Consider the following 26,858-nt stretch of genomic DNA (forward strand, 5'->3'; position numbering starts at 1 on the left):
GCAGGACAAAAATTACTATGTTCCAGGCACATGGTAACTTGGAGACAGGTTGATTTGCATATTGATTTGCAGATCAAGAATTTAGCATGTTCAGGAAAAATGTTTGATATTACGTAAAATACAGATATTTACTCAGTAATTTATTGCAAGTTTTTGGTCCTTGCAGTTCACAAATATAAGGTCAGAAATTAGTCATTTCACATTGAAATATGACAGTAAATCACCAAAGAAGAGGTTATCTCATTCATTGAAGAAGAGGTTTTTTTGATTGATCAAATTCAGGTGGTGTTTCATAGTCTTTCACCACAGAGATATTAGTATAACAAGGACGAAAACAGAAGCATTATTTGACTGAGGAGTTTTTAAGAAAAAGAATACAATGAGTTTCTGTACAAAAGATTGGATAGTTTCAATAAGGACACTGGGGATACCTTTTCATTGTATAGTTCAAACATAACCCTTTCCTAAGAGGAAACTGAAAGTAAGTTCTTATATTTTCTGGAGGTGGGAGTTTTCACCAGAGCTTGAACAAAAAGTTAACACTGTAGTAACAGGTCTATCCAACATGTAAAGTAGTACAGAGATTGAAATCCTGTATACCGTCTTTTCAAGAGGGACAGAAGGTAAGGCTGGCTTACAGTAGGATGGAGACCTAGCATGAATAGATTGAAAAGTGTTTTCCTTTTCTGTGCCAATGCCCTTTCATAAGTGTCAGAGCTGTGTTAACTACTGCAGTTGTTAGTCATAAAATGTGAAATAAATAAAATAAATACCTTATTTACTAATACCTGGGTATTTGCTACCTTTGTAACAAATACCCTCTGTGTATTTGTTACAGGGATGCCCTTGCAAGAATGCATTTTAGTAGTAAAAACCATGTATATTCCTCTAATAAAGATGAAATGGAGGTATTTGACCACGTATAAAGGAATGATTTTTAAAAGTGCAATCAATTAAATAAACTTTTCTTGTGTATTATTCCAATTTGCTGAGAGAAAGATGTACTGTAATTACAGGTGCTCTATGCTGTGCACCTCTGGCTTTTTTCAGTCAGCCAATGCTAGGGATCATACTAATTTCTTTCCCCATTAGGCCATATCCAATAGGCATGATGATAGTTGTTGCAGAGACAACTTTGTGACCCTTATGGAGCTGATAAACTTGCTTGTCCTAGCTGGTTTTACAGGACTTTAGTGTCTAAGGCAAGCCTAAAAGAAAGCTGGAGAGAGACACATTAGAAAGGCATGTAGAGGTTGGATGGGGCTTTGAGCAACCTGGTCTAGAGGAAGGCATCCCTGCCCAAGGCAGGGGGGTTGGAATAAGACGATCCCTAAGTTCCCTTCCAACCCAAGCCATTCTATGAAATTCTGCTGTATTATACTTATGTATTTCAGGTGTTAATTCTGGCAAAGAAAGATTTCTGCAGTTAGTTAATAAACTACCATGTCCTGCAAAATGGTGGAGTCTTAAGAAATTCTTGGATGAGAGGTTTCAACATTTTCTGTACCAATTTGTATTTTGTTTACAGGAAGAGCAAATAGTCTAAGAGCAGTAGTTCTCTGTGACATACACTGGCAGTTATATTAATGTTAATTGACTTTTATTTTAGTTACTTTCTGTTTTATGTTTGATACTACTTACTAACAAAACAAAGCTACTAGTGTCCAAAAACATTTTTGTTTTCATTCCTATAAACTATATTGTTATAGGTAAAAGGTGTGCAGCATCTGCTTTGTACAGATAAGATATACTTGTTTAGCTTATCTCTGAATGGAAATACCTACCTTCTAGAGTACAGTTCAGTGTAATTTAATGGCAGGTGTTGTTTTAGTACAGCTGTGAAAACAGGAAAAAAACCCATCACACTCTTAATGGAATGTTTTGTTAGTACAGTGTAAAAATTAAGCCTTTGGTTCAAATATTGTAATGAAATAAAGTGTATATGTGCTTTGAAATTAAAGGAAATTTAATTGGGTGGTGATTTAGCTTCTAATCACCAAAGAAACTTGAAAGTTGAATATTATTATTACTGTTATCATGAAAATCCTCCAAGGAAATAAGACAAATAAAGGACTGTGATGTCTGTTTCCTTTCTGAGAGTTTTTGAACTCATTGGCTAATTTCAGAGAAATTGGAAAGGAGTAGAGACCTCAAAAGTCACTTGGTTTTGGGTTTTTTAATTATAATTTGCTTAGAGAATACTACCTCCATAAAGCAGTATGCTCTCAGCTGTTCTGATGTAATAAGGAATGAAGAACGAAAATACTGCACTGTTTAGGTGACTGTATGAATGAGAGATCTGAGGTGACTGTAGAGCGTTAAGGATCCAGGGTGAAAATAAAAGGAAATTGCAATTGTTGTGGTGAGGTGAAATAAGATGGAAAATAAAAACAGATCAGTCCTAATTTTTGAGTTATTCACAGCATAATTACTTTAGATAGTCCATTACTCTCTCTTTTCATGTAAAGTTGTTTATAGCAGCGTAAAAGCTTCAGAAAGTCACACTATTTTCATGTTAACAAGTGAGACTTGTGCCAAAAATGTATAAATGTTCTTTTCCTTTATCACTATTTGAATTTATATAGAGGTAATAACAGAAAAAAGCAAGGTCTTGGCAGAACTCATAGTTAGCAAGATCCAGTAATTTTAGGAAGACATCATCTAGCTGCTGATAAATACTGTGCTACAGTTTCAGTGTGCCTGCCTGACGGAAAAATTAAGATCGAAAAGGGTTAAGAAACACAATTGTTTTTTTTAATTCAAGCATCTTATTATTATATGGGGTCATTGCATTTTGATTTCTGTGCCCAGGGAAGAGTTGGTAGCAGGGAGGGAGGGTGGGAAGGAAATAAAAACTACAGAAAGTTAGAACAAAGTGAAACAGTGAAGACTAGGGTTTTTGAGAAAGAGGAAAATGCAGTATTTCTTACCATTTTCTACTCATCACTTTCTTTTATACAAAGGAAAGTGTAAGTTGTAGAATGAAAATTTCAGTTTTGCCATTATATATCCACTACATATGATCTTGCTTTTGCAGGGTTTGTCTGTATTAAGCTTGATTGTATTGTCCTATTGTGCTTACTTTTATAAGCATGCAGGCTGAAGGAATCTTTTTAAAAACCTGTTGCTATCTCAAATATGTTCCCTATTTTAAAAAGCTAAGAATTTTCAGGTATTTTGCCACAGAATAGCTTCCAAAGGTAAACTTTTCTGGAAACATTTGCTAGATGGCAGCACATAATCATCAACTGCCATGGATGAGGGCAAGTTTAAAGGGAGATAGGTCATGTTTAATGTGAAGAATTATCCTTGTTGATCAGCAATATAGAATAGTGTAAAACAAGGTTTAGAATTGGAGCCAACCCAGATTTGTGGGGGTTTTTTTCTTTTTTTTTTTTTCAGAACTGTGCTTCTTAAATAATGTTGTTCTGTTTTTACAGTTATATTTTGCTACCGATATTGTATTATTACAACAAATGTAAATATCTTTCTACCCACCCTCTTTCTACTCCTTTTTCCTTTTTTTTTGGAATTCCATTCTGCTTACAGCTGCCTCAAGGTGGTACGGTGCAGAAAATTCATGAAGCTAATGCAAATTGATGTCTGTATAAATTGTTTTAAAAGTTAGTGTTTTAATGTGTATGTACATGAATGCTGTGATGACTAAAGATGAATATTAGTAAGGCATCATATTATGTAAAGCAAATTGTTAGTGTTGAGAGTTCTTTCTGCCTGTGGGATGTGAATCAAATTTGCCAAAGTTGTTTGGATATGGCAACTTTGGTAAGTTATATTTAATAATTAATTACATATAGACAAAATAATTTTTCTCTATAAAAATGTTACAGAATTAGAATACTGAGTTAGAAAAGGTTGAGCTGTATTTACAAAGCTGTGGGGGTTACATAATAAAAGCTGATATCTGCATAATGCTTGTCGTCCATGATAGAAGTGTTCTTTTTTTCCTGTATTTTCAGTCTGCTAAGCAAAGTGCAGAATTAAAATTATTATGTAGGGAGCTTAGTAATGAAGCTGAAGGTGGTGAATTCCATTCAGTAGTTCCAGCATTTCCATTCCATGGGTTCCAGCATTTTGTGCTATGATGCTCAACATGGCAATGCTCAGCTCTTTTGCTCTTTTAGATTTAAGGCTGACATCCTTACTTCTTGAATTATCTGGACTGTAGTTTAGATGAATGACATCTTTAGAAAGCAGTCTGGACCTCTGACTTAAGAATTTTACTGGTGCATGGCAAAAGCGCAGGTGGGTGGTGTTGCTGATAATAAAAAAAGATAGACAAAAAGCCATGGGAAATAACTCATGAAGAAGGACTGAGGTAGAGTCTCTGGAAGTCTGAAACTGCAGTTTGAGTTATACCTGTAATTCAGTACTTACACAAAATTATATGTATAACTCTTGAATCTTTTGTCACAGTGCAACCAGAGGTAAACATATATTTGGAGATGCTTATATAAAGGCTGTGTTGGCTTGGTGTAGCATTGGTAGGTATCATTTGTCCTTAGGTGGTCAGACACAGCTAAGATGACAAACAGAAAAGAGTTACTGAAATTGCATTTATACATGCCTTCCTTTGTAAATTGTGGAAAGGTCAAGTACATGCTTTTAAAAGTAAATAATTTTTGGTAACCAGATGTTCTGTATATCATTACAAAAAAATTGGTCTGAATGGAATATCAGGAAGGAATGGGGAGGGGGAAATTTGAGAGGGTCATTCTTTCCTCCTGACACTGAATTGACTTGTATAAACAAGAACTGCATCGTGATTTTTGTAAGGTGCACTAAACATGAAAAACCTGATTACTACCCATGCTAGTCCTTAATGTATTGTGTATTTCTATTTTTTATATAGTAGGTCCAGCATGCTTGTATAAATGCAATTTTTAAGTTGATAAGAAATTAACATAAAGTTTTTTAGTCATTGAATGATCACGATTTCTGCAAGAAACATTCTATACAAAGTGAGTTTGACTTCACCATGGTATTTATTTATATTTACTTAGGGTCTTCCTTTCAGCCTTCATCAGACTACTACATCACTCGCATGTGATTCACCTGTCTCTGTTTTTGTTGACTTAAGAAGACAACTTAGACATATAATTTAAGATTTTGTTTATTAATTGTCTGTTTCTTTACTGCACATTTTATACTGTAGAAACTGGGACAGTTTTTAAAATTGAAGTGCCTCTCATACAAAGCTTTTTTTGAAGAACTGCTTTGCTGTTCAGACAGATATGACATGCCCTGGAAGGAGTGTGATTTTCCAAATGTGGTTTCACAGGCACCTGGACTCACTGTTTCTGAATCTAGGGATTTTCAGTCTCCTTGCTCCTCACCCATTCCAACCACATGGTCCTGCCTCCCTCTTCTGTAAGCATAATACATTTTTTGCTAGAGTAGTCTTCTGCTACATATTTAAGGTAGCAGGGTTTTATAGGAAGTGAGAGCTTCGGGAATGTGAGACCAAAGATAAATGGGAGAGGTGGAGATGGACTGTCCCACCACAGTGAGCTGTTGACATAAGCATTCAGTTTTTTAGTGTTTTAGACCTGAATGGCTAGTGTTATCTAAGGTATGTTGTGATTTTAAAGTGCATTCCTAGACCTTCTTTACCACTGTTAAAAAAGAGTCCTAAATTGAAGCTTTCAAAACAATTACTGACAGAGTGCTATAGGCATTACGGTGTTTAAAGCTGTCTAAAATACTGCACAGCCAGCCTGGTGCAGTGATTCAGGCATCTCACTGAAGATCTGTTTTGTGTGCTATCCCCTGGGCTATGCGGTTATCTAGGAGTTCCTTTAGGGCATTTTAATATTAGTGTCTGATGACTTTATAGCTGCCTAAAGGGGAAGGGAGGCTTGACATGAGGCATCTGACCAGTTATCTGGTATTGGACTGAGTTGTGTGATGTTTTACTGCTCATAATTTAAAATATCATGCTGTCTTTTAAGGCACACCTCTGTCTGATGGGGAAAATGCGGAATTTTTAGTTTAATGGCTTAGTTGTAAAACTTTCCACTAGATGACAAAGCTGATGTATAGGTTCCCTCAAAGATGAGATGAATCCTGTGATCTCAATGACCAGCAGAGTGCACTAATCACAAATACTAACAAATAGTATTGCTGCGCTACTGTCTGGCAAAAAAGGGAGATTTTATGGGGTGAAGGAAGCCTGGTCATGTATTTCACCAGTGGGAGCATTTCTGTAGGGAAAGACCTTGGCAGTGCTCCAAGAGCTGCTTATCCAACAATTAGCATAAAATACATGAGCTCCCTGAAAGGAAAAACTGAAACTCAGGACCGTTTACTCCTAATGAAATTCTTGCTAGTCTACTGCTGAGTTCCCTTTTGCTGTTTTTTCTGTGGTTTATGGGCCTTATTTGATCCAGCTATCCATACTATCCAGTATGCTGGCCAGGCCACTTCCTTAAGTAGAAGCATTTGTTCTAGACTTCCTCACGCTGAACTGAGTCTGTAGTATTAGGTTTTTCAGTTCTGTTAAGTGCCCCAACATCTAGACAGTTCTTGTACTGTTCTGAGCTATCTACCAGTGTGCTTAAGCTGTATCAGAGACTCTTGCACAACTTGAGTCAGCTTTAGGTTCTTCTGAGATCAAAATTATTCTTAACGTAAAGTGGCTAGGTACTTTTGAAAAAGTAGAGGTGTCAAGGATGCTCTGTGGTCAAAGTTTAAGCTGTGGCTGAACACTGTGTATCCCTGGCTTGCATGTGGTCTTAAATACTTCCTTGAAGCTGGTCATACTGTCTCTTAAATATCACTAAAGTCGGTCTAAAGTCTCCAAAAGGCGTATAAACAAGTTATGAGAACTGAAAAAGGATAAGTTTCTACACAATTCAAAACTAAATATCTAATCTTTTCCATCAGTTAATTTCTTAGTATACTGGCAAATCACTACTTTTTTTCTGTAAATTACAAATCTGTGCAAAGTTGGAAAGCAAACATGGCTTTCTCTTTAAACTCTGGAATACTTGGCAACAGTCACTTTAGCTCTATGGAAATGCATGTAAAAATTCTTGCATTAGTTGTGTTACTAATAAGTAATTCTAGGCACAACAGTTTCTTGAAGAAGAAAGTTGTGCTACACTTGGCTTGATTTCTGCTTAAAACAGTTGAAGTGTTAAATTACTGACATTCTTTTACAGACCATGTAAATGTCCTAAGGAAAAGGTCTTTTGAAAGCTTATGAAATTTCCAAACTTATACTCTGCGAGATAGAATTCGGAGGAATTGTGGTGGTTTTTTTTTTCCCTAGGAACTCTTCCAACAGCTGTTTCTAAAGTTTCTAGAGTTGCCACATCATCAGTTTTACTAATATTAGCAGCAAATTCTGATCTGCTATTTGCACAGATTTTGTTTCAGCAGATTACTGAAGCAATTAAGCTTGGCAAACTAGGCAGTTTTTTGCTTCTGGCAGCATTGTATACAGCCGTTATCAAACTACTGTACTTCAGGACAGTAATGAACACTTTTTCTTAGCTTAAGTGGTTTATATAAAGTGTGTGTGGTAGGCCACGTAGGCTAGTAAGATGCTCTCATAAAACAAAACATCTGTGGTTCCTTGGTGTGGTAGTGTACTATAATGAAAAAAACATGCAAATGGTCATGGGAAACTTTGTAACTTTTATTTTAAAGGAACTGTGAGATACTTGCAGTACACTGTAGTTTTTTTATCAGATGTAATTTATGGCTATATATGCATGAGTAAAATACAATTTAAAAAAAGATTCAGTTACAGAAAATGTGCGTAATTGCTTAGTGCTGTCATTGCAGACGTCTTTCTGCAACCTTTACATTGCAGAATGTAAAGGGTCTGGAGCTTGCTGCCAAGTGAAGAAGGAAGCAAGGCTGAAATGGGTGTAGAAGGGAAGGGGTGGTGATAAATGTTTTCATAATAGAATTTGGGGGCCTGGAGGAAGGGACGTTCCTAGAAGGAGAATAAATCAGTTGTGAATTCATCACAAACTGCCTTCTGGTATGGCAAGGATAAATTTTCTTTCAGTTTGTCTTATGCTGTGAAAGTCAGTAGTGGAAAGCAATTAAAGAAAAAGTGGCCAGCTACTAGATTTGGTGACTTTTTAAATTGTCCTTTAAATCATATAAGGGAAAGGAATAAATTCTTATACTAATTTTATACCAAAAAAATTACCATTACATAATTTCCGTTGCAAAGGTGGGTCACAATGATAACTGTTTATTCATATGATATTTAATACCAAATGAAGTGTGTCTAAGGGGAGACTTTATCACTCTCTGCAACTACCTGAAAGGAGGTTGTAGTGAGGTGGGTATTGATCTCTTTTGCCATGGAACAACACAAGAGGAAATGGCATCAAGTTGTGTCAGGGGCAGTTTAAATTGGATATTAGGGAAAATTTCTTCACCTAATGGGTTGAAATGCACTGTAACAGGCTGCTCAGGGAAGTGGTTGAGTCATCATCCCTGGAGGTATTTAAAACGTGTAGATCTGGCACTTTAGGGACATGGTTTAGTGATTGGCTTGGCAGTATTTGGATTATAGTTAGACTTTATGATCTAAAGCGTGTTTTTCAACATAAATGATTCTGTGAATCCTCTTTGCTGCTTTTTGAGAGCAGATTAGAAAAAAATACAAGGTCATGTACAGATATGTTAATGTAGGAAGAGATGAGTGAGTAGAGACTGGTTGCATGAGGGGCTGGTAAGGACTGTTTTGAATAGCAGCTGCTTCAAAGGAATGAATAGGGGATTTCATCCAGAGGCAAATATCTCTGGAGAAATGCAGCAAAGAAAATTAGTAGCTCAGGAGAGCATAACTTATACTGCATGTTAAGATATGAATTCCGGACAGTGAAAAGCAAAAGGGCAGTTAAGGTGATTACTTGCTCATGAAGCAGTTGAGGAATAATGATGGAAGGATGGGAATAGAGAGATAGCTGGTAATTCTTTAAATATTCCAACAGTCAAAATGAAAGGTGGGTGAACAAGGTGAAAATAGGATGAGGAATGAGGAGAGCTCATAAGCAGGGGAAAGGGGGAAACCTGTGTTTTGTAAGAAAAAACTAGAGATTGAAGAAGAAGGGAATCCTCCAGCAGAATGAGTGCTTAGTGTGGAAGAGAAATTTTAAATGACTGGAGAATGAACATACCATTGGGCAGATGGGTAATGTGGGAGCACTTGTTCTGTCCCAACAAAGAAGATTTTGCAGGAACCTTTGAGCATTGCTCTGAGTTGTTAATAACTAATACTGGGATAGTTGTAGATCTTTTGTAGATCTGATGTCTTGGCAACTGATGGAGAACTAATTGTTTGAAGGTACAGTTTTTAAATGAATAGTGTATGCCAGACATCTGGCAGCGATATTTTAAGCTCTTTATTCCATCTACTTTTCATACTCGTCCTTTTTCTCAGCTTCTATTTTACGTCATGAAGAAAATTCCAGGAAGAATACAGATGGTTAGATTTTATTTCTTTTAAACACTGACTTCCCCATGTGTTTGTGTTTATGAAAAATTCTCATCATGAAATTGGTCTTTTTAAACTGTTCTGAGGGAATAAGGAACACTAACTGGTGTAACAAGATAATTTTTCATTCCCGCTAGCAAAAATTTTTCCTGTCCTTCCAAAAAGACCGGAAAATAACTTACACGGTAGTACCACTCTTTAATATTTATTTATTTATTTATTTGCATAATCTGTAACTGCTAACTGAAAAAAAGTTCCTACAAAAAAATTTAAGTCATAGAGACATTATAGTAGAAATCAACTTAATGGAAGAGCAGTTTTCATGTGAGAAGTAGCATAGTGTTTCAGAGTCTGTCAGGCCAATAGTGTTGGAACGTTCGAAGCCAACAGTAGTTCACATTCTGGTGATTTTAGTAGTCTTTTACACAGGCTGAATGTATATCTTGTGTAAGTCAGAAAAATCTGTGATGCAAATTTGGATTTTCCCTATATCAGTTTTTATCACAGTGTGGTTCCTGAGGCCATGACTTTTACTAGTCAGTGGTGTACTCTAGATCTGAATAGGGGTTACACTCATTGAATGTGTTATGATACTTATATTTTATATGCATACCAAGTGTCCTTGTGCTAGGGGCACCATAAGATGTACGAAAAGCTAGGCTTAATAGTCCATTGGTAAACAAAGTCTGAAATATTTTGCTTTTGTTAGCTTTTTTTTTTTCCATAAGGAGAAGACAGATCTTTTTTAAAGAAGATATCCAAAGATACGAAATACTTTGAACATCTAAAACTGCAAATATATCTTTTCTGTTCTTTTTAACAGACATGGGAAAAAAATGCTTATGATTTTTTTCCACCTCCTAGAACGTCACTCATTAACTTTTATTTGATAATTTTGTTAGACTAAGCATCATTCCTTAGTTTCCTTGTTGTTCTCTGTTATTCCATGCCATACGTCTCTACTTACCTACTGTGTGAAGTTTTTTGTTATGATATTGCAATACTATTTATATAAATGATTTTTTTTCTTTCTAAACTTTATAAGTGTCATATCTGAACATCTCACAAGAAAGCAGACTCTCTTGGGAGTTACAGATTAGAGACAGGAGAAAATTTTATCCTCAGTTTAAAATATATTTACATGACAGAAATTTCTTCAGGTTGTGAGGAGAGTGTAGTACAGACCTGCTTATCCCTCCAAAATGTATCAATACTGGTGATACTTGCTTATATGATGAAAATTAGCTGTAACTGTTGCAAGACTTGAGTCCTGGTTTGCTTCTATCCAGAAACGAGACTGAGTTTCACTTTAGCAGCAGGAGTTGATAGCTGTTAATTTTGTTGGTAGTTGATCACCTTTTTTGATGGGAGTTTTCACGCACCTAAAGAACCTTCTAGCCTTTTGGTTTTCCAGTACTTATGCCTCTTCTTAATTGCATGGAGAGAAATAAACTTTACAGAGGAGGAGTTTGAAGAAAAATAGTTTAAATTTAAAAAAAAAAAGTTTATTGTTCTTATAGTAAGATCAGTAACTTTTAATTTCAGTTTTCACAATGCAGGCTATACCTATATTTATGGTCAATCTAAAAATTGAGATATTTAGTTTATTTTTTTTTATTCTTCAGATTTATAGGGAAATGGAGAAATGATATAGTAGGTATTTCTCCAACTTGATCAGTCCTCAGCTGATGCTGATTTCTTTTATTTGTTTAATGAACTTAAAACCATTTTTCTTTAATGATTCTTCTATGCTTGCATAATTACAACTATATAGTAACATTAAAATATAAACTTTGAAGTGGATTAGTCTAACTACATATTTGGCAAATACTGTGCTGCTATAACATTGCACAGGCTTCCCATTCTTTCCCTGGCCTCTTGGTGTGTGAGACTAGCGTAGGCTGAGAGTAATTGAAGTTACTATAGAAGTATCTTTTTTACATGAAGTATCTTGCACAGAACTTTTCCTTCTTCTATTTCATTCAGCAAGTTGTTAGGGTTCTAATTTCCCTGGAAGTTTCAATCACCAGATTAAAAACATCAGTACAAAGAATGCGGTAAGAATAAAATGGGTTGTGTGTGTAAGCTGAGAACCAAGGATGCCTGGCATGTTACAGCTTTGAGGCCAGTATTCCTTAAAACTTCATACGAGTAGCCTGAGTTATTCCTCTGTCTCTGCAGTTTTTTAGAGTATTATGCTTGGGGTTGCTCACTTTTAGTGCTCTCTGTAGCCGTATTTATGGCCTGTTTCCCACCTGTTTGGACGATCAGGAGATGTGACTGGTGTTCTGTGGCTGGTTTGGGGCCAGACATGCTGGCAAATGAGTATGCACGTACTATTTGGCAGCCAAAATGGAAAAGATTTGAATTCTGCTTGTGTATTTCTTCCATGCTAGGCATGCTAATTTTAGTTCTTATCTTCTACTTGGCTACTAGTCTTAACAAAATGTGTAGGAGCTCTGACCTATGCTGTTTTGTCAACCTTGGTTACTGCTTAATAAGCCTAAAAGTTAGTGGAGAAGGATGCTGACAAACAACATACTGACAAACCTGATTTCATCAGAAATCAGGCTAATAAATGTAATTTTGGAATACACAGTTTTAACATTCCACTCTTTCAGAATACCTGGGAAAAGTTGTAGCATACTGGCACTTAATTCTTGAAGTTATGGTGACTTAGGAGACCAATACCGCTGTCTCTTAGCAAAAGAAAAAGATCGTTAATTAAACTTAATTTGAAATACTGAGCAACTAAGAAATTTTTAAAATCTAAATTTTGGAAAAAAAAGTGAAGAAAGAGAGACTTGTAAGTTGACATGGAGACAATGTGTTTTAAATGTAGGATAGGATACGGTTTCCTTAAATTTTTTTTTGCATGTAATTTATCATAATATCAGTGTTACTTAAAAGTAGTTACACAAATTTATGTGATAATAAAGAATTTAAAGTCTAAATAAAGTATTGAAAAGCAAAATTATACATAGAAGAATCAGCCTGGCTGGCAGTCTTCAGAATTTCCATCTTAAGCTTTGAGTTAGGTCAGGTGGTGATTGTCAGCTTACTTATTACGTCCATCATAAGCTGCATCACCTTTCTGGGTACAGATCTTGTCAATCAATGAGTGTTGTCCAAAGGGCTGCCAGAACAAATGAATGTGTAAATGGTTATGAGATCAGTTCTACCAGTGCAAAAAGAGGAGGCAACATATATTCTTGTTGGGCTAATTGACGTGCAGCTGCTGCTGTCCCTGTTTTCCCATTTGCATCCCACCTTCAGTTAGTGCCGTCATACAAGCAGAGTGATCATCTTACAGCAGAAGCTGAGCAGCTGTGCTGTGGTTCAGAAATGAATCTTGATGTTTTACTTAATGACAGAGCAAAGGTGCATGCTAATCTGAGTCAGACAGTGTGACTGTTGACATGCTGTTTGGCCATAGAACATTGGAGGCCTGTTGTTGAGGGATGGATGATCCATGAATGCCCAAGTCATGTGGTTTCTTGGAAGTGAACTGTAGCATGCAAAGAACAACTGGATGGCTAGACAAATGATAGTAGGACCCTTGAAATGCACACTTAAACAAGTGCAATTTACTAGCTTGTTATTTTAAAACTCATGAGGCATTACAAGGCCAAGTGCAAGATCCTACACCTGAGCTGAGGCAGCCCAATGTCAATACAGGCTGGGGGATGAAGGAATTGAGAATAGCCCTATGGAGAAGGACTTGTGGGTGCTGGTCATGAAAAGTTGAACATGAGTCAGCAGTGTGCGTTTGCAGCACAGAAAGCCAGTCATATACTGGGCTGCATCCAAAGCAGTGTGGCCAGCCGAGCAAGGGAGAGGATTCTGCCCCTTTACTCTGCTTTGGTAAGGCCCCATCCTGGAGCACTGCATCCAGCTCTGGAGTCCTCAGTACAGGAAAGACATGGACCTGTTGAAGTGGGTCCAGAGAAAGGCCACTAAAATAATCAGAGGGATGGAACATCTCTCCTATGAGAAAAAAACTGAGAGTTTTAGCTGTTGAGCCTGGAGAAGAGAAGACTTCAGGGAGACTGTATTGCAACCTTTCAGTACTTCAGAGGGGGCTTATAAGAAAGATAGGGACAGACCTTTTAATAGGGCTTGTTGCAGTAGGACAAGGGGTAATGGTTGTAAACTAGAACAGGTTCGATTAAGACTACATGTTAGGAAGAAGTTTTTTACAATGAGAGTGTTGAAACATTTGAACTAGTTGCCCAGAGCAGTGATAGATGCCCCATCCCTGGAAATATTCAAAGCCAGATTGGATGTGCTCTGAGCAACCTGTTCTAGTTGCAAATGTCCTGCTCATTGCATGGGGTCCGTGCAAAACTCTGAGTCCAACCAGTTTTGTGATTCTGTAAATATTCAACAGTTAAGTGCTATGTAAAAGTAAATGTAAATGAGAGAAAGTATAGAAGAATAGAAGGGAAGGAGTGCCCTGTTCACGGTTTGCCAAAGTTTATGCACTCATACCATTCCTGTCTTGTAAATATTTCTACTGTGCACTTTTTCAAGTGACTGGTACCTATGTCTGAGGTAATCACACCAAGGTAGAATGAGGGGAAAATGATCTGATGCACTGATTTGTCCTGTCAGCTGAGCTGTCAACTCTGCTACTACTTTTCATGCAAGATGGAATGATATCTAGTGAAATGCTTTAGTTTTACATTTTGTTGCAAAGGAATTTATATTTAATTGCTGGTAACAGTAGGTCTAGTAATATCTCTTAGTTCTGTCAGAGAAACCCATCCCTTTATGCTTTGGGGCCTTGACAGACGAATTTAACTTGCATTTAAAGCATTTGGTGATCTAGTACCAAATGGTCAGAAGAGAGAGCTCTAGTTGCCTGCCAGCGGTTACCCTAATACTGCAGTTTGTGAATTGTAGAAAGTGAAAAGTTGGCAAGTGCTCAACAGTGTTACTCAAGTAATTTTTAGATAAAAGGAGGTTAATCTTTAAAACCTACACATTAACCTGAGTCATGTTATATTTTTTAAATATCCTTAGAATAGAGGTATAAGTTTGTGAACTTCTTTGACTGTCTTTTTTTGACAACCATGAAGTTTTACAGAAAGGTGCTTATTTTACTTGAAGTGGAAGAAGATGAAGTAGTGGAAGAAGATGAAGTAGCAACATGACAATGCCTCTTAAAGGAGGGGAAAAAATAACAATCCCACGCCAAAGCAATCACACCACCAACCATACCTCCAAATTAATACTGGAATCACAGTGGTTGCATTTCTGTGTTTGTTATGGAAAAGGTGTCTTACTCAGTTGTGTGACAGTTTTCATGACGGCAGTTCAACTCTGCAGGTTCGGATCATGTTTGGGACCCATATAATTAATGTAAGGTTGGTGGTGGGTCAGAATAGGCAAGGTATGGTGTTATGCTTTAGATTATACAAGTAACGTAGAGATTCGTAATGTTGCCTTGGGAGCAGTGCTCCTTTCCAGCTGGTATTAAAACGTTCATCATTTGAAGAGGGGGAAAAGCCCTCAGCACTCACATTATTTATTTTTGTGTGTTCATCCTAATAATTCCTGTGACTACTGTTACTGTCTTCTTGTAAAGTCAAAGCTTAAGGAGGCATGAAATTCACATGTAGCTTCTAGCTGGAGCTCTGGTCGAATTAAGAAATCCTAGACATAGGATTGATTTGAGCTTTGGTGTATTGACTGCCTTGATCACATCCCCCTACAACATTCCATGGAAATATTTTTAGCAGAGTGCTAGCTAGGAGCTTTCAAACTCTATCTGATTAATCCAGCTGATCAATTAGAAATCACCTTCAGGTAGTCCTGTGTTTTGGATGACTTGTATCATTTTTATTGCCATGTGGTTAGATATGAAATGTAATATGTAATATCACATCTTTAGGCTAGTGTATCACAGTTTTTCTTATCTGGACGTTTACAGCTACTGTTGTTGATGTAGGGTTTAGAAATGTGTCTAGCCAGCTTATGATTCTGGTTTGGACTTGAGTGCTTTCTGAACTACTACACAGAGTCTGACTCCATGCAGTGAGACACCGACTTTGAAGCAGTAAATCCATTAAATTTTGGTCTTTGGCAATGAGCAAGTAATTCTAGGCTGGCCTTACTCCCTCCCAACTATCTTAGATATTTGGAATTGCTTTGTAAAACCTTGAGATGAAAATGATCTTTTCTAGCAGTTTGAGTACTCACTGTGGTTTTCACTTGGAGAAATTATGCTAGAAATGACAACTGTTCTCCATGCAGGAGAAAATACAGTGCTATATTGAATAAAGAAATTAATATTTCAGTGGTTCAGTTGAGAAAGTACAAAGAAAGCAGCATGGGCACACTGTGGAGGAAGGGTTTGACAGTAACTCACGAGGAGTATGTGTGGTACTCTTCCTGTGAGGAAGGTGGCAATATGCCCAAATGGACAGTGTGCTTTTTTCCATTCATCTTCAGCAACCCACTTTGGAAATTTGACAGGGTGAGTGTCCAGAGGCCTGAGAAGCTTCTGGCTTTATGGATGCCTCCAGCTAGTGGTGGCATTTCTGCCTGCTTTGGGCAGCAGGGTGCAATAGTTTAATCCAGAAGAATTTTCCTCAAGTTCCATGAGCTGTACATTTTGTTAGATGTATGGGGGTATAATTGAATCCACTTGACTCACACCTGTTTGCTGCATATAGCTGAAGATGGCAAAAGCAAGATTGACACCACATTGATATGGCACAAACTAACTGAGAAACTATGTTCCTTATCACTGTCTGGCATTTGATCTGTATATCAAATAAAGGGATAGCTTATTTATTGTACTCTAGTTTATTGTAGTCCATCTCTATCTCCTCCTGTACATTCTTGTTTTGCTCTTTTGCCCTGGAACTAGCTAATATTCCTGTGACTATAAGGGAAAACAGTTCAGGAAACTGATCTGGCTGAAAATTCACTTTGTTTGTTTTGCTTATACATTCTTTTTTGTGGTATATATTTGTATAAAACTGTCCCAGAACTGGACCCTGATACTCTACACAGGTGTGTTATGTTGTTCTTGTTGCCTTTATCATCCTACTCATATATGTTTTTATAATGCAAATATATGAAACTGTAAGTCTATAATTGCCTATTTCCACATCTTTTCACATATGTAAAATATATACCGTAATATAGGGGTTCTTTTTGTAAAAAAAAGAAAAAAGGAAACTTGGCAATTGCTAACTTTTCCTAAGAATCTAAAAATCATTAGATCTTTCAAGCTGACATTCCAAATAATAGAGAGAAATATTTGTAATGAAGTTCCAGAAACATTTTTTCACTTAGATTATTCACTCAAAAGATTATGTACTATTGTTAGTTCTGGCTAATATGTGATCCAGCTGCAGGTGTTTTGAATTTTAAAACTCGCTGTTGCCAAATAGCACCAAAAATTAACATTGAGAATACTCTGTTGCCATGGCAATTTCTTGGTTAGAAGTCTGCCAAGAAACTATAAAATGAAACCAATGCTTTTGATGTGCCCTAAAACGAGGAAAGGAAAGAAGATCAGTGAGAACTCAAACATTACTTAGTTCAATGTTTTTCTTGTATTGAAGAGAGCTTGAATACTCAACTTAAATACATTTCACTTTCTTTTTGTTTGGGTTGTTTTTTTTTAAGCTGGATTTCTTGCTTTGACATTTGTTGATGTGTAATTTAAGCAATTTGCAAACTTTTTAAAAAAAGCCATTGTACAAAACACAACTGATTTTAGTGTGTTTTTAATGACTTTTCCTTTCTACTTTAGCAGTATTGCTTAAACTTGAGGGAGTTAAAAAGTAAATCTTTTATTGCAGTAAAATCAAAAAACTGTTATATACTTTTGGGCAAATACAAATATTTTTTCCTTTTGCTTTGAGTAATTTTGATCTTAATAGTATGAGGCTCTCATTTCAACCTGCAAGGGTGTTCTTGGCATGAAGGGAATCCACGAGGACTGAGGTATATCTTGTACCTACACTTTCATTTTTTTCCTATTGTTCATTCACTAGACCTAGTTTGTGCAGGTATATGGTAATTTGTCAATAGCATTATGATCAGCTATATTTAAAATAGACCCTTTCTTGAGACAGAATTTACAGGGTAGGTTCATGATGTTGTCTCCTTTTTATCCCACTCTCAGGTGTGATGCTTATGACAGTTAAGTCCTGTTAGCTTGGAGAGCCCAGGAAGAAACTGAAGTAGAAAAGCAAGCTCAGAACTACCCTCTTTTTTTTCCAGTCATCAAGTGATAGAAAAGACATAAGAGACCCTATATTGCAAAGTAGATTTGGATATGTCTGTGTAAAATTACAGAACATTGCTTTAGAAATGATATCTTCAAATTGTAAATGAAATATTTTTGCAATTGTGTCTGGACCTTGAAGACAATCTTCTTAGAGGAGAGACTTTACCATGCTGGGGGAAAGTCTGGAGGCCTCTGTTTGACCTCTGGGTGTATGTTTGTACAACGTTATGGATATTTCACAATGTTATAAACTCTCACAATTCGGTTTTTTGGGTGAGGTTAGATGCAGTGTATTTACTTGAGGAGAACAAAATGATTTGTCTTTTCTGGTTGCTTGTACTAGAACTAGGACTAGACTGTGTGCTGGCTTAAAACAGAAGTAGATGAAGAAATTCTGGTCTGTCTAGTGCTGGTTGTTTAAGGATTTAATAATTTAAGTGCATTATTGGGTCACAACCAAAATATTCAGTACCTCGTGGGCTGAAGCCCAAGAAGAACGGTTGTATGTGCTTCAGGCTGCTTAGAGGAAAAAGACATGTCCATCAGTTTATTGGCTTTCATGCATTTTAGATAGCTGGGGCTGACTGCCTAAGTTAACTTCTAGTAACTTTGAGTTAAGAAGTACTTAAGACATTCTGAGTCCTTCAGGTATTTTCATGTACAGTATTAGTTTTTATATATGGTAACATGAAAATCCACTTTTCCTTCACAGTTGCTCTAGTATTTCAGTGCTTTTTGAAAAGAATATACTCAAATGAATCATAGGCAGAAACATGTTAGTGCTTCTCTTAATCCATCGGATTTTTTTCAAAGAATGGTATTGGTCTTTTTTTTTTTGTGAAGTACAGTTGATACTGTAGTTCAGAGTAGGCACGTACCTTTCTTGATACATCTACAAATCTTTAGTCACACTTTATTTTTTTCTAAGTGGCTGAACACTAGGTTAGTTTGGAGGCATATTGCCTGTACAGACCTCAAAACAAGTTTCAGAAGTGGCCAAGTATAACATTTTATTCTAATGTAATGTTCCTTTGAGAACTTTGCTGCTGTTGTTTAAAAAATGTGAAGGCAAATACCTTTGACTAGTCATGTGAATTTGAATGTAATATTGCACCTACACTGTCGTTTTGTCCACATTCCTTGGTCCTCCTAATATGAGGACCATTCTGTAGTACTTTAGGGTTTCAGAACCAAACCCATATTTTTTGGTGGTGTTTTATCAAAAAATACCTTAGGTTTCTCTTAAACAAACTTGAAGATTTTGATACAAGTTTTGTTGGAACAGCTAAATTATGTGGGAGGCTCTTAAAATAACTTTCTGTTCTATTACACATGTCTTGTTTTTTATTATGTTCAATAATCATGTCCCATCAATTTAAAAGGGATAATGTCTGTGATGTCAGAAACCCTTTCCAGACAGTCTAATACTGATTCAGGCACTGATTCAGCCCTTCCAAGACTTTTGTTAGTTGAAATTAATTTGTAACTATTAGTGAAATACCAGTGTTAATACTGAAGTATTTTCGTGGGGGAAAAAAAAAAACCAACCACAAAACAAAACAAACAAAAAAACCTAGAAGGAAACTTAGAGATCAAAGGTATAATTAAGTAATCCTGTGTCAGTTTCTCTCTCTGTTCCCAAATCTTCATTTCCGAAGCCTAGCCATGATTCCCGCTGCTTGGGCATGAGAAGGGCTTGGACATGCTGAGGATTCAGAAGGCCTGATTAGACTACCACACAAGACTACAAATCCCTTGGAATGCTTATTAACCCTTCAGGGTTAACCTGGAATAGGAAGGCGAAGTGGCTGAAGCTATTAGTTTTTTCATTTCTCAGCTGTAAATTCTGGGTTTAAGTACAGTTCTTGTGATGCCTTTAAACACACACTTGTTATATGGATTCTTTGCTAGAAGTCACCCTCTTGGTTTGATATGTACCCTCTTGTTCCTTTGTACCATGTCATTTATACCCATCCATTCAGATCAGGGCTGATTTTATTGCCAGATGCTTCCAAGAGTAGCCATGTGCCAAGTATCACTTGAATGTAGGTTGTGCTGAAATCAGCAGTTCCTGTTATAATCCCCCTCAGTAATGTGCACTCACTGGAGAAGGTGAATTGCAGGAGAGAGTTTCTCCTTCTTGTCTGGCTACTAATCTGCTGATCCCCTGCTGTGCTGTTTGTTTCCACTTTCTTGAAACAGCTGCAACTGCTGTCTGCTTATGGCTTGAACTGGTTTGTGTGTAGTTGGCTGGTACACATCATGTTTTGTGGCAATCCTTACTGCAGGTTGCAAGCTCTAAGGCTGATGATACCTTTCTTTGTGGAATACCTGCAGTCGTGGAATTTTTTGAATTTCATCTTTGTTTAGGATCTGTGGTAATATAAATACTTAAAGTATCCTGTAAGTGAAAGTGCAGAATGGATGTGGTTTTTATTCATAGCCATAACTTTGGAAACATGCTCATGTGCTTTCATGCTATGCGTTAGTACCTAGGCTTGTTTTTTAAAAGTGAATTCATTTCCTCTGTGATTTCTTTTAGATATAAGAATTTATGTGTAATCTGTATCTATTCTTATTTTGATGTTATTTGTTATTAACAGTTCATAAATACAGATATATGGCACCATTAATAAGTAGCAACAGCTTAATTATCTTCTAGTGTTTTCCTACAGAATAAAGAAATGTCTTCAACAAAGGAAGGCATCACTTGTTCTTTGTTTAGAGAAATCCTTGAAGTGGTTATTTCTCCTTACAATTTCAGATTTGCCTAATTTCCTGGAATCCTAGAATGTGTTTCTATTGATAGAAGAAATTGTTTGGTTTGAGTTTTGTTTGTGTTTATTCTTTTGTACTTACTGTGACCTCTGAGTAGATTAAAAATCCTTATTGCCTGGTCTTAAAGCACAGTTAAGTCTGACCTTGACTTATATTGCAGCCTTAAGTTTCAGTACAAAGACTTCTTTTCTTGTTGTCTTTTCTTGAACAATTTATAAAAATTACCTGATTATGAATAAATATTTGTTATTATTTTTCAAAAATCATGACTGCACTTGGTGGGAGTTTGTGTAGGTTTTATTGTTGGTTTTTATTTCACTCAAGACGAAGTTGCCTCTCTCACTTTGTAACATAGAGACTAGGTGCCACCCTGGTGGTCTGAGCCCCATTGTTCCAGGCACACTGCAAATCTGAAGCTAAACTTTTTTGATTTCTTTCCCGAAGAGCTGACTGCTTTCTTGAGAACTTTATGAGTACTTCCAAGAACACAGTTGATGCATACTGTCCCGTGTGAAAGAAGTGACTGGATTACATAAATTGGTATGCATAGTCTGCCAAGGAGCGAATACCTTCCCTCATTCCTGCTGTCATGTCTATACAGCCTTCATTGGCTGGCAGCAGGGAAGGCTGGAGTTTGGCTCTTGTAGGCCCTGGAAACATGCTGTGTCTGCATTAATATTTCTAAAAAAAAATACATGACAAAATGTTTTTGAGAGAAAGTTAAATATACTTCACGTTTGTATACACAGTAACTAATATGGAAGGTATGAGTTATTTAAATTCAAATATATTTGTAGCTTGTGGATGTTTTTAATGGTAATAAAATAACGAAACCCAACCTCCCCACGCTTTCGAAGAAGGCATATACAGTTTGCATCTGAAGTTCCAAACTCACTGAATGTACGTAGTATCAAAGAGGTATTCAACCAGAAGATGCATTATTTTCTTTCTTCCATTTAGAAGAAGATGTAACACAGGGAGCTGTGATAATTTCAATTTTACAGAAAGAAATGTCTGCATGCCTAGATGGCAAATGGTAGGAGTTGTTCCTTAGCATGTTAAGACTTGAGCAGTGCTGCAGAGACTTGGCACAGGGTTCTTTTTGGCATATAGTTTCTACTGTTAACTGAAGTAGAAATGCTTTTGTAAGTAGGCCTGTGTGCACATTTATTTTCATTAGTGTGACTAAGGTAAGTACTGACCCCAGCTGTAACAATTTTGGAACAGGAGACCAATTTTAGGTCAGTTGTTCTTGTCCCAAAAAACCTTCACCTTTACAATTCTCTTGGTGCAAGTGACAATAATGCTGCTCTCCCTATGATTCCCCTCCCAGTTTGCCTTCCATGCTTTTCAGCTCCATGTTTCTTCCCTTTCCTGGCAGAGGTGAGGCTGCCAGTCAGCATAAGCCCCTCACCAGGAATTGTTTTGCTCTGACTGATTCAGCCTTCAGTCAAGCCACTCCTGAGTACAGCTGAGGGCTTAAAAACTTGCTTATGTCAGTTACCTGAGCTACAAACATAATCAGGTGGGCAAAATATGTTTACTTTTTTTTTTTTTTTTAATAAGTTATATAGTCTCATCTGTGTGGTCTCTGCACAGGGTATATATACTAGCCAGGCTTCCCATGACAGGTGTGAAATACTACTCTGTGAGCTTTGAAGATTTATCTTTTCTTTTTTTTGCTCAAGTTTGATGTAGGTATGTAGTACTAATATTCCTGGTGGAACTGACTTGATGGTGCAGTCACCATCAATCTGTTGTTTTGATGTTATCCCTGAAAAATTAGAAGATAAAGTAGAAATCTGATGTAAAGAACTTCCTTGAGAAAGTGTTTCCAACTTAATTTTGAAATGTAGCCCACTGGATAAATTTAAGATAACTTTGGCTTTTGTCAGGAAGACTGATTTTTTTTTTCTTAGTTTGTTTTAATATTTCATGTTTTCTAAGTTTAACAGTTAAATACAAAATCTTAGTAGATGTAGTAAAATATATGTGAATAAATAAGGGAGAAGGTTTAGTTATTAAAAAGGAAGTCATTATTGACTCCCTATATCTCCAAAACATTCATCGTGGACAAGACACCTGGGCTTAAGGTTTTCCATGATTGAAGTCAATTGCAAAAGATTCCAAAGATTTCCTTATCCTATCTGTCTGATACTAATTAGAATTCTGTTTCTTTATTATTGGGGCAAGAAGTTAAACCAAAATATCATGGTCAAGTTTTCTTTAGAACTGCCTGCTTTAAAATACATTTTGGGAACAGAGTGATGGGTAGGATGGCAAGTTGAGATAGACTGTAGTGAGTTGGAAATCACTTGGATTTTCATTTTCAGCAAAAATGAATTTGAATGTAGAAAAAGAATTTCATATCTCAAATTCTGTTCTGTCTCAAGTAATATTTACTTTGAGAGTTTTTCCTTTAATATTTCAACATGTTTCATGATGAAAATGCTTTTACATATTATGTACCAATGGAAAAGTACAAGTGCTCTTTCACCGGGACAAAAATAAGCAAAGTGAAGGCAAAAGGTGAGTCTTTTCAAATCTCTAGCTGAGTCTAGCTCTAAGAATAATATTAAAGTATGGCTAGTTAGGAATGTCTTGTCTTCTGTTTAGACCTCAGACACATTTTTAGACTGTTGGTTGTTCTTCCTCAGATGTTTAAGCAGTTTGATTTTAAGTGAAATCTGGATTCATTTGAACTGAGATTTGGTTAGTGAGGGAATGCACTTTATTTTCAAAAGAACTTCATTTTGTTGAACTAATTTCTAAAATTTAAGTTAATATAATGAAGGTATTGTATATGGTAATTAATCAAGGAAAACAAACTTCATGATGTCTTCCATATTTCTGACAGGTTGTGAAGATGAGAAAAGATGTGAAGAAGGCCAGAGTCCTGACTATTCGCAGACTAACCAGACACATCGGGAAATTAAAGTTGAAAAAGTCAGTTTTAAATACAGTGTTCTTGTGAATCAGTGTTTGTAAATCAGGCAGTATCTTAATTGTTTTCCCAGAAATGGAGAAGTGGAAGAAAAATGTACTACGCTTAAAAGTTTAGGTATTAAAATATATAGATTGTGTTTGACTTATCTTTACATCATTTTAGATAGACTAGAAATACTAACTAAAGGCAGTTTCATATAGAAGAATTGGGAGGACTTTATTAACAGGATTTAGTGCACTGGAAGCTAATCTGAATCACAGAACCTTTTATAGCACTTTTAAAAGTGTCAGAACTGATCTTTTGAATTATTCTGCTGTTGAACTCAGATTGTGCAATGCTTTCTCACTGCAGTTGTCTTCAAGGTTCTGTAGCAAAAAGTAGTTTCCGTTGGCGTAGATACACAGCTCATACTTGATTTTTAATAGTTAGTGTTAATTAATACTTACATAAACAGTTAAAACAATGTTTTGTAGATTGTTTTTAAAGATTACTGGCCCCAAGTATTTTACAATGTGTCTTATTTGAGGTAGTATGAGATACATCTGTTACTGTGTTCAAAGTGTAAATTGAGCATACTTTTCTCACAGTTTCAACAAGTTGTGCAAAATAAGAAGCAAGCCCAATGAACTTTTATATTTGAATATCACAGATCCTAAAATGTATATATGTATTAATATGCAATATGTAATAAAGTATATATATATATATATATTTGAGATATTGGTGTCTCCTATTGTTGATATGAATTGTGGTTTACCATTTCTAATACAGTAACATTTGTCTTTCATATTGTTCTGGTAAATCCTCAGTATTTTCTTCTCTGTTCAGAACAGCAAAAGCATTAGGTTATGTTCAGCTCTCTGCTAAAATGTTCATTTGACAACAAGGGAATGTGTTTATACTCTGTCTTGTGATTTTTTAATTTGCTCCTTCATATTAGCCCATAGGGAAATAAAGTGAACAAAGCCCAGATTTTCTTAATAAAGACACTCTTCATTTGCAGGGGCTCAGAAGACTTGAAATTAAAGAACCAAAAACGAGTTGACAGATTAATAGAAGAAATCCATGCAATGAAGGTAATGCCATGTTTAGATATTTCAATATTAGAGGCAATAATTCTAGTAACTAAAAACCTTATCTGTTTTCTTCAACTGCATTAATGAAACGTAAAGTATTTCTGGAGTCAGCTTGGACATTGCTGTCACACAACTAGAAAATTATGAATACTTGCATCTATCAAAGTGACAGTTTGAGTCTTAAACTTTCCAGGCTAAACATGAATTTATTTAGTGATGCGTGGTGCTTGAAGTTTTTTACTGCAACTGTTGAATGACAGAAATTAAAGTTCTTCTGCTGCTGAGGAGTATGGGAGGCATTTTGTGTGTCTGACAGTACAGTATCCGCATTGTCTGTTCTCCTAGCTGTAAGTATAATGCTACTTTTATTTTACTTTCAATGTCAAAGTTCTATAGTAGAACTTTATAGTTTGAAATTTTAGCTGCAAGAGACTGGTGATGCTTGCGTCAGACCTTTTTTTATTTTCAGCCTTCGTGTCAATTGATACAGTTTTTGTATCTGTTGTGGTATGACATATCAGAAAATGCTTCAGCAATTTTGTAACTTTGTAATGGTTTGTACTAATCTCTCAATTTCAACTGATAGTACACCAAACTGTGTGCTGAAAGAGGAGGTATGATTCCAGCCATAAGACTGGAGCGCAGGAGTCGTGCGCAGGCTGGTTTTAAGACTATTTTTTTAAGACAGTATGGCTGGTTTGATTGTTTCCTTGGCAACTGTAGTGATTAAATCGCAATTATCATTGTGTACTTTTTTGGATATTTTTTGGGGTTTTGTCTCTTCTTTTCTTTCCTCATTCTTGCACAGATCTTAGTCTTCCAAAAAAGGTTACTGGAGAGGCTTCATTGACCAATTTAGATGTGCTTTGTGCCAGATTCATTAGATGGAATCATGGATTTTTAACATAGTACTTCCAAAATAAGAGTCCTCACAAACTAGTATGGGGGGAAATGGGCAGCACTATATTAAAGGATAAATCACTGCTCAGGTATGATGGCAGTAATATTGAGGCATTCTGCTTTGCTGACTTACCATCAGCCTTAAACTTGGCCTTATGTTTGCTCCTTTCTCACTTGTCTTTTTTTTTTTTTAATGGCAAATTTATATGTCTTGATTTCTAAGAGAATTTATCAAGCAATCAGGTGTGCTGCAGCACTGATTTCATGAGCCCATGTTTTATGGGGCTTCTATGAGTGCTCTTGAGAGGGTTTCACTGCAAGATTCTTTCTGCACACATTACCAGGAGTCTTTGTTTTGTCCTTTATTGTGCTTTTCCTTCCAGGATTGGCTCATGCAGAGAACTTAAAGTCTACCTACACTCAGGAATGTATTGGCCAAGTATATTCATGCTGTTTCTTCAGCTGGCATGGTTAATGCAGGACTTTTAAGTGGTAACTTTAAGAGTGGTTTTCAAGGGAGGATAGATTTGTAATCTGGAGAACTGAAGGCAAATCTGCTTTGAAATAGTTTATAGAAAAGGAGGAGTCTTCAAAGTAAGCAGCTGAGAAGGAGTGAAAACTCTCCCACTTTTTGGGCAGATAGGGCACTTGATTATCTGAACTTATAAGTTCTGCAAACTGTCTTTATTACTAAAAAGGATGCACCATTATATTAATAATATAGCAAAAAGGATGGGTTACTTGGAGTTTTTTAGTCTTTAAACATGAACAAATAGACACATACTAGCTCTACAGTATATTTGTTTCTTAGATGGAAGAAAAATTCTTCTTTCTTATGAATCACAACCTAAAAGGCACGAGTTGTTTACATATTTTTTCACCACTGTTGATTTCTAGACCAAGAGAGCTTTTTAGTGTTGCCATAGAAATATTGCTCATTCAGCATGGAAAAGTAAAAAGACAGCTTTCACACAAACCAGTAGTGTTATTTGAGATCATGGAAAATTTTATATTGGGGTAACCTCACTCCCAGCAGCCTCTTGACCTAAGTTATTGATCAAAAGGGTCATAAAAAGCTCTTTGCTTATCCCAAATGGGTATTTTAGAATTTTTAGGAAAGAATGGACAAAATAGAAATGGTAAATGGTCGATGAAGTTGCAACTTAGTCTGGATAATACAAGCCTACTCTTTTCTAGCACTTTCACTGTGTGGATCTCAAACACGTCAGAGGAGATTCAAATCCTTTAAAAACTGATGGCCTGTCTGAGTGCAGGATACAGCAATTGTTCATTTTCCATGGTACGCCAAGAAGTCCATGAACTTCTCCTCACATGTTCTATGTAAGAAAAAATGTCTGTCTTCTCTCATACTGAATGATTACTCTTGAGGACCTGCAAATTGCAAAAAGGAGTTCGGTTGAAAAG

At 36.2% G+C, this 26,858-nt stretch overlaps 1 protein-coding gene across 1 annotated transcript in view; it reads left to right on the plus strand.

Annotated features, from left to right (window-relative positions):
• Positions 1–26,858, plus strand: part of SRFBP1 (serum response factor binding protein 1) — a 69,602-nt gene that overhangs the window by 959 nt on the left and 41,785 nt on the right. The window contains 2 exon segments of the mRNA XM_027652594.1: positions 23,368–23,456; positions 24,461–24,533. Of these exon segments, the coding sequence (XP_027508395.1) occupies positions 23,368–23,456; positions 24,461–24,533 (162 nt within the window).

Source organism: Corapipo altera, unplaced genomic scaffold (genome assembly GCF_003945725.1).
Source record: "Corapipo altera isolate COAL_440 unplaced genomic scaffold, ASM394572v1 61286, whole genome shotgun sequence".
NCBI lineage: Eukaryota > Metazoa > Chordata > Aves > Passeriformes > Pipridae > Corapipo > Corapipo altera.